The sequence below is a fragment of the Podarcis muralis genome, chromosome 8, assembly GCF_964188315.1.
Source record: "Podarcis muralis chromosome 8, rPodMur119.hap1.1, whole genome shotgun sequence".
Classification (NCBI taxonomy): Eukaryota; Metazoa; Chordata; class Lepidosauria; order Squamata; family Lacertidae; genus Podarcis; species Podarcis muralis.
In genome coordinates this window covers 47910426-47922722 of record NC_135662.1, presented here as the reverse complement: position 1 = coordinate 47922722, position 12297 = coordinate 47910426, and the positions used below count along the sequence as shown (strand labels likewise).

The following is a 12297-nucleotide window of genomic DNA, read 5'->3' as shown; positions in this document are numbered from 1 at the left end:
AGAGGAAATTGCAGGCAGTAGGCTCCGAAGTGTGTCAATATATTAATTTAAATGGAAGCTTAATATGTGATGACTTTAGGAGGTTTGAATCAAGCTAGACAAATGTGTGCTTTTTTAATGCATAAAATGATTTGATTTTCAGCTGTTGTTTTAAACAAAGCCACAATTTCTATCTTTATCTATCAAACAATAAACGTAACTTACATTTATATATTCATTTTTAGAAAAGTTCCATGGTCCATGAGCTAGATAATGTTGATGAGAAAATCAGAAACTCTTATTTTAATCTATTACTACTATAAGCAAGGAATTGAATTTGAAACTTGGGAAAGGAATCAGTGCTGGAAAATAAGTGAACCTTATTTCATTTTAAAAATAAAATTGAAGAACTGTGTTTTGGAAGCATTCAGTAATATTTTTAAAGTGATACACAGGAAGATGCCAAGAGCTCAGTAAAACCACAACAATAGCCACTGGACTGGCATTGCTGCTGCTTGCAAGCCTAAGAAGGAAGAAAGAGGCAATGAGGTCAGACTGTGTTGGTATACTGATGAGCACACCAGACTGGCTCCAGTAGTGGATCTGTGCATCCCTGACCTCACTGCCACCACCTCCCTCCATGGTAATGCCATTGCCAGGATCCTGTTGCTGCAGCTCCACCACACTGGATGAGCCACTCCTTGCTACAAAATAGCCTGATTTTTACAACATTTCTGGCTGTCGCACATGGTAGTTATAAAATAATTTATTTAAGTAGCAGGTAGAGACTTTATCTCTGATCTTAGTGCTGTGGTACTTGGTGCCAAGATGGAGAGAGAAAATCCCTCTGCCTGCTCTTTAGAGAAGCTTTCTCTAAAAAGCAGGTGGCGCTGTGGTCTAAACCACTGAGCCTCTTGAGATTGCCAGTCAGATAGTTGGCGGTTTGAATCCCTGTGATGGGGTGAGCTACCGTTGCTCCGTCGTAGCTCCTGCTAGTAGTTCGAAAGCACGTCAGTGCAAGTAGATAAATAGGTACCACTGTGACAGGAAGGTGAACGGTGTGCTCTGGCTTCCATCACGGTGTTCTGTTGTGCCAGAAGCGGTTTAGTAATGCTGGCCACATGACCCGGAAAGCTGTCTGTGGACAAATGTCGGCTCCCTCGGCCTGAAAGCGAGATGAGCACCACAACCCCAAGTCACCTTTCACTGGACTTTAACTGTCCTGGGGTCCTTTACCTTTACCTTTACCTTACCTTTCTTAGGAGCTTGCAGAGGGATCTTCGCAGCCAGATCCAGCCCAGTCTTGGAGTTGAGTTTTCTGGGAATGCTGACTGTGTGCCTGCCTGTCTCACTGGTGTGTGAGAATTTGTCTACGAGTGTGTGAAGGAGAGTGAGAGAATTCTGTGTGCCTAGTGTATGTGATAATTCACAGTGATAGGAAACTACATGCATTGTGGGCGGGGGAGTCTTTTTTTCACTTTGACCTCCAAAATGCGATATGAATATTTATCAATGGACTGTACCTTTCTACAACTTTTGATCTTTTCTACTTTTAAGAAAGCTTATGTAACTGAGTGTCCTTTCCACATTTATTAGAGCGGCAGAACGCTTGTTGCTACAAATCCAAAAAGAGTATGGGAGACCACAGCAGGAATTTAAGAAATTACAAAAAACTGCAAAACAGATATTATCAAACCACAGCACCAGACTTCAGGAAGCCAAGGATCTTGTGAATGAGGCTACAACTAACACAAATGAAACCATGCGGCTGCTTTTTCTTATTAACGGCAACCTCAAGGAATACACTGTAAGGAAACTGGAAATATATGTCATTTGATTTTACAAGAGAAATTGTAAAATAGCTTTTAAGGGAAATTTGCTTTAAAAATGGATTCATGTTAAGATTAGTGAGAGAGGTAACTTTTAACCTTTTGTGGTCCTTTTAAGTATAGATTGTCAGATAATACGTATTCTATAATAACTGTTGTTACCAAGTATTAAATTTGCCCACCGTTGCATTTATGCCACAGCAAACAAAGCTGAATATTCAAGAAAAGAAGGAACTCTCTGTTATGCTGACCAGAGAAGGCAAAGTACAGGTGGATGCAGCTGCTGCACTTGCTAAAGATGTAATTAACTCTACATCTGTAAGTTACTGAACACTTGAGTCATCATTTGTTAAAGTGAATTATCCATGACTCAGCAATAACTAATTTTGCATATTCAGAGTCTAGAAATCCACCGGGATGGACTGGTCCTATGGAATGGCAAACTAAGGCAGCATGTGGATGACCTGGTCATGCAGATGTCCACTCGGGGGGCTGTGGATTTGGTTTACAGAGTGGAAGAACATGCAGCTGAGTTACAGAGAGTTGCTCGTGCACTAGACAGGTGAGTACATCATGAACTGAAGCGTGGAGTTGACTATATTACTACCTTTACCAATAAAGTCACCCCAATAGGCCTGCTGATCTTGATGCCCTTCTGAGTTTTGCCCTTGGAATTTAGTCAGCATTTTAAAGTTTTAGTTGCTATGTAGGATGGACAAGGAAGGCAAGGATGCAGGAACTGGGATTTAAAACACTGTTCTCTTGGTTGAGGAATCTGAACAAAATAAGTAAACCAAATGAAAGCTAAAGTGCAAAGGGAAGCTCAGTTAGTGTGGCTGCCTTGGATATTAGGGGAATGTACTGCCAGAGTTTAAGCAACACTATAATGTTTTTTATTTCATGAAAATTATTTATCTGTTTAAAGTGCAATAGTCAAGCTATTTAACGGTTTCCAAAATATGGTATGTCCCTGCATTGTGCAATGTTTTAATTAGCTTAAATGTTACATGAAAAAGTTATGATTTTTCCTTCCTACCGCAGTGGTCTCTTGAATGTTAGAAATGTGTCCTTGAACGCAACAAATGCTGTCTCTGCATTCTCCACCATTAAAAGTTTGGTTGAAAGTGCAGCGAATCTAGCAGGAGATGCCTACAGGATTATAACAGATGTGGTAAGTGCCGCTTTGAGAACTGAAGCACACTGCATTCTTACTAAAATCCATGTTTCACTCTCTAGAATGGGGCTGAGGGACCTTTGGCTCTCCAGATGTTGTTGGACTACAGTTTTCATCATTGGCCATGCAGACTGGGCCTGATGGAAGCTGTAGCCCAACATCTGGAGGGCCACAGGCTGACCACCCTTGACCTAGAACCAGAATATGTACCATATTGTTGTTATTTAGTCGTTTAGTCGTGTCCGACTCTTTGTGACCCCATGGACCAGAGCACGCCAGGCACTCCTGTCTTCCACTGCCTCCTGCAGTTTGGTCAAACTCATGCTGGTAGCTTCGAGAACACTGTCCAACCATCTCGATCTTTGTCGTCCCCTTCTCCTTGTGCCCTCCATCTTTACCAACATCAGGGTCTTTTCCAGGGAGTCTTCTCTTCTCATGAGGTGGCCAAAGTATTGGAGCCTCAGCTTCAGGATCTGTCCTTCCAGTGAGCACTCAGGGCTGATTTCCTTAAGAATGGATAGGTTTGATCTTCTTGCAGTCCATGGGACTCTCAAGAGTCTCCTCCAGCACCATTATTCAAAAGCATCAATTCTTCAGCGATCAGCCTTCTTTATGATCCAGCTCTCACTTCCATACATCACTACTGGGAAAACCATAGCTTTAACTATGTACCATATTGCTAGTCCTCAAATAAAAAATATGATCTCTCTGACATGCCTAATGTAAAATCAAAGGCAAATTTGAGCTTGGATGTAATTGCTTGATTTGTTAGTTCATGGTCACAAACCATTCTCATAAAAGAGAAAGTGAATGACTTTGGATTGGTAACAGTAATCGGCATTCTTGATCAATTATTTTTTCACATGAAATTACTTAAAAGATTAAAAAAATAATAATTTGAGTTAGAGTGTAGTCCTGTGCAAACTGGGAATAAGCAGCACTGAACATAGTGTGACTTGTTCACAAGTAAATATCCATAGGATTGTGCTGTATACTCATAAGCAAGTTCTGCTAAGTTCAATTGGATTTACTTCCAAGGGCATAGGATTTCAGCCTGACTGTCAAATCTAGGATGCCTAGAAAGGTAGTACTGCATTTAAATACTGGATATGTTCACAACGCCCCATTTCTACACATTTTGTTCTACTATCCAGTATAGTAATATTTTTTGTTGCTGATGTTGTTACATCACTTTCTGAGAAATAAATGTTTTGCAGAACTAATTTTAGGATCGAGGAACATATACCAGAATAATATGTAAACATAAGAATGTATTCCTTTAAATTCTGGCCATACATTGACAATTAATACTTTCCCCCCAAAAAATTGTATTGTAGGGCTTTTCATATATATAAATAATACTTTTCATAGAGTTCGTGTATAACAATGTTTCCTTACTTGATTATTTTAAGCCAAAAGAAACTTTTAATTCAACTGGGAAAAACATTCTCCAGCTTGGTTCCAAGTTTTTGACTGAAGCAAAAAGTTTGCACAAGAAGTATGAAGGTAAGTATAAAATATGGATAGCTTATGAAATGTTGACTACTATACTGATGGTCATTATTAAAACAAGTGGAGTAAGTCCAATTACACTCTCTCCCTTTAAAAGGAGATAATTGTTTCTTAACTTTCCAGCAGCAATTAACAGATGTTGACAAAATGCTGACCCTTTGCTTTACTCCCTTTCCCAGGTGATGTGTATGTATGTATACAGACTTTTATAGATATATTATTTATATCCCACATCACCTCCAGCTATGGAAGCCATCCTACTAGAAGTCAGTGTGGGGGTTTTCTTCATTTGCTCTCCCAGTGACACATGTACCTGGCTGCAAACCTACCATCAGTTTTTGTCCCTTTCATGCAGGCCTTTTTGCATTGAAAAAAGCTCTTTGTTTTGGGCAGTGGGCCAGTGAGGAGGGCTTTATAAGTGATGTAAGGGCCTAGCAATCAGCTGGCTGGTGGTGGAGAAGGGAATGACTTCAAAATTGTCAGAATCATCCATCTGCAAAGTTGGCAGATGGTTGGTTGCTCACCTCATTTTGAAAGTTTGCACATCTGTTTGCAAAAGGGGTGAGTGTGGATCCACAGCGTGTTTGTCATTCAAGCACTGTACATGTGTACACAGCCTTAAGAGGAACCAGAAAATTATTTATTCACAGTTGGGTGGGAAAATGTTGTCACCTAAGATGAACAAGTCTTGCGGGAAATTGGTTCCCGAGAAGGATGCTGAATGCAAAACTCTCTGCTTACAGATACCTGTGTGGAAAAGTCCTGATTGGTCAGGGGAGATCTCCTGTGTACAACTTTAGTACAGTGAGCCTGCAACTTATGCACATTTAGCTAATGCACATTCAGCTTTACACGCTCAACAAAAAATTATTTTTAAAAAAGTGGGGGGGGGGGAGGGGGGCAGTGTCCAGGAAAAAAGACTTTGGCAATCCCACCCATCAATCCCAATGTGTTTTGACCATACATGATTTTGGCTTGAGATCTCTAGAACGTAAATGCTGCATAAGTTTTGGGCTTACTGTATTATGATTTATGTCTTAATTGAGAGCAAAGCAGCTATTAATCAGAATTAGAACACCATAACTGTGTGTTGGATTTGGATATCGAAGAGATCTGCACTCAGCCGTGAATGTTACAAAGTGACCTTGGACCAGCAATCCTCCTACCTCACAGGTTGTTCTGAACATCAAATGGGATGGGTATAATCATGTGCCTGAGCTCCTTTCAGGAATGGTAGAATAAAACTGATACATACTGTATATTAGCATGGAGTATAAACATTTAAGAAACATGTTATGAGCCTGAACCACTTCCACATTTCCCCTCTGGCAGCATACTTGGCAACAGGGAAGAATTTTGACAGGATGTTTGCTGTGTGTGTCCTCTTGCAGCATGCGGTTTGGCTCACTTGTGCTATATAAAGCCTTTTCTTTTCCTGACATACTTTTACAGTACATCTGCTCTCATTACCATACTGTGGTCTCTACTACGGGGTCTGATTTCGGATGAATGTTGAGGGAGACTATTAGACAACTGGTCTTGCCTTGCACCTATGCATTGAGTTTGATAACCTTGGAAGCAGCCAACTATGTCAGGATTACAAGTGTTTATTCCTCCATAGGGCTTACATCTGGATTAAATGAGATAAACATAAAAGTGGAAAAACTTAGAGAGACAGCTAGTGGATTTGCTAAACAGTTTAATGGCTCACTGTTGCAACTGACTGCATTGCCAAATGGTAAGTGAAATCCATCTTGACTTCCTCTTCATTACACAAGGCAAGTATGTTTAACTTGAGCAGCACCCCTGGTCATCACTAATTGGAAAGTTCAGCAATACCTTTACGTTTTGAGAATGCTGAAAACAGAGGAAGCGACAATGGCATGTAAGAAGAAAAGGTCTTCATTGTATATCACTTTCTTGGATATGTACCATATAGGATAGACATTTTCTTTTTCCTGGAAGGGTTCCTATGACTTTGCCACATGCAGAGGAAGAAAATTTCAACAGGCAGCCTTTACTCTTCGTTGCTCCATATCCAGGCCAGGCAACGGCTAAGGTATTGACATCCTGCCTGGTATTCATCTGTAAAGACACAGGAGCTCTGAAACAAAATGAAACAAAAAAAAAAAAAATCAAAACCTTTGCAACCTTTAAGCTGTAATGAAGATTTTAATTGAATTCATTGAAAGCATGCTGGTGAAACAGTAATAAAAAGAAGAGCCTTAAAAGACTTAGGAAAGGCCTTAAAAAGTTTAGAACTTCGCATAAGTAAAAAAAAAAAGAAAGAGAAGGAAAAAGAATAGCTCTATTGTGTTGTTCTAAATAATATTTATTAATAATACAAACAACCTAATAGAACTTTATGATAGCATTTCTGTTATATTTTTAAACAAGCAAGGGACTTTACCTAGTTTAAGATAATAATAGCTTGGAACGTAGAGTATTTTTTAATGGAAAAGAACAGACTTTTAACATCTGCTTGTTGAGTCCATTTGCAGTAGACAGTGTCTGAATTTTTTCCTGCTAGAAGATGCTGAGTCTGCTTTTGATGGCCCAATTAACTTAATACTGTTCAGTGAGCCAACGTCTCTCTTAAGATTAAAAACCAACCCATTTTACCATTCAGGACATTAAGGTGCATCGAAATGTAACATCTGTTGACTAAAGGAAACCTACATTTAAATGTTAATGCAGTGGAGGTAATTGACTTGATGACTACTTAAATCATAATCATTCCTTGATGTTAATAAATTAAAATATTTACCTTCTGCTGTGTGTACCTGTGTGTTTGCATCCATAGGAAACTAGCAGCTTTGTTGGGGATGTGGGTGCAGTTTAAGTTGGGGAAACTGCATGGGGAAAGTATTAATCTCTCAACTCTCCATGGCTGCTTTATTGTAAAGAGACAAAGAAGTCTGTTTAGGGATCTTGTTTGCTTATCTCTCGCATCATAGAATCATAGAGTTGGAAGGGACCATGAGGGTCATCTAGTCCAACCCCCTACATACCCAGTTTGGCCTCAAAACTGGTAGCTAATACCCAGAGCCTGAGTTTTCTGCCCCAAATGCAAGTAGGTAATCTACTTATGTTGCTCATATGTTTCAGGTACCAGTGAAAATATTCTCGCTGTAAGAGAGCTGGCTGTGTCTGCTAATACAACTGCTCTTAATGGTTTAAGGCACACTGGGGTTTTTAGTGAGAAGTTCCTGAACACTTCATTCACATTGTCTAAGGTTAATGAGACATTGCGGAAAACCAATGAACTTATAATCGACTCATCAAAAGCTGGTAGGTTTGCTGCTTCATTGCTCCCTAGAAATGTCCCTGCATGTGAGAGGGGAGTTAATTTTTAAACCTAAGTATTCCTTATCTTTATTTACATTAAAGCTAGTTTATACTACTTCTCTTAAAAGTGTGCAGATGAGATTTGCTAAATACTTTTCCCTTTACAAGTATGCATTTCAGAATTGCAATCCTAAATTAATAGGCTATAATTATAAGAAATGCTTTAAACTGGCCATTACATATGCATTTTGTACCAGTGTGTATTTTTTCACTTGAACGCAACGAAACCTTCAGTTTTCTCCTAAATTCAAGCAATAGCACCCTGTTTCAAAAACCTCAACTTCTTTTTTTTTTTTGGCAGCAGCGTCAGCTGAAAGAAAAGTGAATGAAGTTGAAATCCAGGCCGGCCTCCTGTTTGGTAGGCTGAAGCCTCTGAAAGTGCTGGAAGAGAACCTCAGCAGAAACATCTCGGAAATTAAAGAGCTCATCAGTCAAGCCCGTAAACAGGCCGCCTCTGTAAGCAGCTTATTCCCTTCTACATGTTCTAGGAGGGGGAAATGCTACTAAGCTTCAATGCTACGCACATGCCCTAATCAAAATACACACGTGTGTGTGTTGCAATATGAAGACACAGGCCACAATTCAGGGTCTCATGGAATATCCAGTAGCACTTTTGATTTCTTTCTTTCAACAACATTACGCCTATGTATGAACTCCCTGCAGTTTAAAAGGTGATTTATTATGCAGTGCGTCAAATTACTGGTTAGGAAAAAAGAATTCGAAAAGCTTTACAGGGCATGAGGAGTTCTGTAGCTTGTACCCATAGTAGTTCTTATTAGTAATGTTGAGCTCTTTGTTTCTTAATCCATCAGAGTTTCTAGAGAAATTTCCTTTATGTGAAGTTACATCAACATTTGTCAACTTGTTGCTCCTTGTGCTGTAGTTCATAGACAGCCAGTTGACATACTAGCTGGCAGAAGGGTCCCCTGCAACAATTTTACCTATTTCCTTACTAAGCTGTTGTAAAACATTTGACGCTACAGTGGCAAAACAGAACTTTAGCAAATTTCTTAGATCACAGTGAACAGGTGTCCCATTTACGTTTAGAATTCCTGGATCAGAATGTAACAAAATTGCTTCTTTGTCAGTTTCTCTCTCTCTCACTCATTTACTCTTTTTTGGTTTTCTATATATAAAGGCCCTGCCACTCCATAAAGCCCCAAAGTTGCATCATTAAAATTAAAATTAATTAATATCATTTATAATTTAATAACAACACCATTATTGATGGTGGTGATGATGATTAATACTATAAATACGACACAATCCTAGAAACTAATTGGCTGAAGCAAGCCTAAACAATTTTAAATTTGACAGACCATTTCTGAAGACATGTACAACGTATATACCAACCTTGCCTTTTATTTCCCCCCCTCTTTTTTCAGATTAAAGTCGCTGTGTCTGCAGAAAGAGACTGCATTCGTGCTTATCAGCCCCAGATACTGTCTACAAACTATAACACATTAACATTAAATGTTAAAACAACTGAACCTGATAACCTCCTGTTTTACCTGGGTAGCAGTGGTAAAGTAAGCAGAAGGATTTAGAACATTTTATATGGCAACTTAAGTCTTCATTTTATATGCTGGAAACTCTTTACCAAAGACCAAGTGTTCTGGTCATTTACTGGAAAACCTATTAGGTAAAGGTACCCCTGCCCGTACGGGCCAGTCTTGACAGACTCTAGGGTTGTGCGCCCATCTCACTCAAGAGGCCGGGGGCCAGCGCTGTCCGGAGACACTTCCGGGTCACGTGGCCAGCGTGACATCGCTACTCTGGCGAGCCAGAGCCGCACACGGAAACGCCGTTTACCTTCCCGCTAGTAAGCGGTCCCTATTTATCTACTTGCACCCGGGGGTGCTTTCGAACTGCTAGGTTGGCAGGCACTGGGACCGAGCAACGGGAGCGCACCCCGCCGCGGGGATTCGAACCGCCGACCTTTCGATCGGCAAGCCCTAGGCGCTGAGGCTTTTACCCACAGCGCCACCCGCGTCCCTACTGGAAAACCTATTAGCTGTCCCTTTATACCTAGATGGCTATTGGGTGTGATAGGTCACTCTATCTATTCATATACATTCATTGGTGAAATGGGGATTCTAATCCACATTAGAACCATAGAACTGTAGAGTTGGAAAGGACCCTGAAGGTTTTCTAGCCCAATCCCCTGTAATGCAGGACAGATGACCATCCAACCTCTGTTGAAAACCCTCCAAGAAAGGAGACTGTGATATTGTATCTATGTAAGCTCTTGAATACTCCAAATAGCAGTGGTAAGGAAAGGGTTCTTAAATTCGTATCATATGATATATGAAATACATGGAAAGATACTGTTCCTGACATTAATAGCATTCATGATTGCTTACAGCTAATTTGGATTGTTTTGTATAGTGGTTAGCATTTATACAATAACAATTGGTTCTTCAACTACTTTCTGGGAGCGCCAGCTGTATCTTCAATTAAACAATCCTTTGGATAATTAAGCTTGGATAATTTTGTATTGTCGGCACACCTTACAAATGCACTGTTAGTTTTATTTTCCTTGAATGCTTCATTTGCACATAGCAAGTTTAATGGTCCCCAAAATTCTGAATAGAGGTTTTTGTGGGGTTTTTTTTTTTAGTGTTTAAGTTGCACTTAACACTGTGTGTGTGTCTTGAGTTATTGAACCATTGGCTTCTCGAAACTCAGTGTGATCTGCATGTGTTCAGATTGCCAATTTTATTTTCAGTATTCTTGTACAAGTGATTAATATGCAAGTGAAGTGGTGACTACTTATTGCAGTGTTTGGCCAATTTTAGCCATTCCATCCCATTAAAGCCCCTCTTTTTTGAGCAGAGTCATGTTGCTTTGTTTGAAATGGCCCAATCCACAATGTGAGGTCAAATGATACAAAAAGTTTCCTCAGAGAATCATTCCCATATGGGCCAATGTTGGAAAGGTGTTAGGTAAAGGTAAAGGGACCACTGACCATTAGGTCTAGTCGTGGCTGACTCTGGGGTTGCGGCGCTCATCTCACTTTATTGGCCAAGGGAGCCGGCGTACAGCTTCCGGGTCATGTGGCCAGCATGACTAAGCCACTTCTGACGAACCAGAGCAGCGCATGGAAACACCATTTACCTTCCCACCGGAGCGGTACCTATTTATCTACTTGCACTTTGACGTGCTTTCGAACTGCTAGGTTGGCAGGAGCAGGGACCCAGCAACGGGAGCTCACCCCGTAGCGGGGATTTGAACCGCCGACCTTCTGATCGGCAAGCCCTAGGCTCTGTGGTTTAACCCACAGCGCCACCCGCGTCCCTTTGTAAAGTGTTACTGTGCTGCTTATTTAACATGTGAACTGAGTCTCATTTGGATTTGATCAATGCTTTCAAATACTGTCTTTTAGTAGCTGACATTCACCAACGTTAGCCATTTGGGCATTCTCTCAGTGTTTTGGCAACCTTGTTTTTAGGCTGATTTCATGGCAGTGGAGATGCGCCGTGGGAAGGTGGCCTTTTTGTGGGATATGGGCTCTGGATCAACAAGGCTGGAATACCCTGACTTTTTCATTAACAACAACAAATGGCACAGAATACATGCTACAAGGTAAGATGTAACTGGTGTGCAGCACATGTAATTAATGAACCCTAGGGGAATATCAGATTTGCACAGTCACCAATAAACCTGAAATAATTACTGTCTAAAGGAGAATTATTATTATTTTATTGGAAAGTACAACTCATCCAAATAATTGGGGTTGATGAGAGCATCTGCTGTCAACCATGTATAATGCAACCATTTTTAATTTCAGAAAATTTCGCAGTTCTTTCTTTAGTGATAAGTATATAACACAGATTGGCAGTTAAGCGTGCATAACTGTTTTTAATCCCCTTATTATTTGTGATAATTAGGTTTGGAAGAACTGGCACTCTGAGTGTAGAGGAGGCAAGCGCTTCTCAGAAGCCCTTTATGAGAACTGCCACCTCATCTGGGACAGCTACAGTACTGGATGTAAACCAATCAACACTCATGTTTATTGGTGGACTTGGAGGACAAATAAAGGTGAAAAAATTAATAGCCGTGCTGTAATACTTCATTATTGTTCATTTTATTGACTTCCAAGTCACTTTCCACTCACTGTTCTGTGATGAATGAACAATAATTGCCACACATTCAGAGATGACAGGATATATGTTTAGCAGCATTTCTTCCAAATCATGCAGCTTCTCAGCTGGCAGATCCTGAATGTAGAATTGTGCCCCTAGTTGACTATGGATATCATTTTTGTATTTTTCTTCTTATTTTAAGCCACCCGCTGACATATAATCATGAATAACTGTATCAGTAATGCTCTTATTTGCCTGGTACAATTTATCCTGATTATCAAGTTACAACTTTAGGCCACGGATTGCTGTTTATCTGGATAAATGTCAAATTCCCTTTTTTATTATCATTCATGGTGAATGTGTTTCTTCT

The 12297-nt window shown here is 40.1% G+C and overlaps 1 protein-coding gene across 2 annotated transcripts in view; it reads left to right on the top strand.

Annotated features, from left to right (window-relative positions):
• Window positions 1-12297, top strand: part of LAMA1 (laminin subunit alpha 1) — a 91803-nt gene that overhangs the window by 58641 nt on the left and 20865 nt on the right. For both annotated transcript variants that reach the window (XM_077933139.1, XM_077933141.1), the window contains 11 exons: window positions 1576-1786; window positions 2010-2126; window positions 2207-2370; window positions 2850-2979; window positions 4395-4488; window positions 6116-6232; window positions 7603-7785; window positions 8144-8298; window positions 9228-9371; window positions 11294-11427; window positions 11733-11883. In XM_077933139.1, the coding sequence (XP_077789265.1) occupies window positions 1576-1786; window positions 2010-2126; window positions 2207-2370; window positions 2850-2979; window positions 4395-4488; window positions 6116-6232; window positions 7603-7785; window positions 8144-8298; window positions 9228-9371; window positions 11294-11427; window positions 11733-11883 (1600 nt within the window). The remainder of the gene's footprint in view (window positions 1-1575; window positions 1787-2009; window positions 2127-2206; window positions 2371-2849; window positions 2980-4394; window positions 4489-6115; window positions 6233-7602; window positions 7786-8143; window positions 8299-9227; window positions 9372-11293; window positions 11428-11732; window positions 11884-12297) is intronic.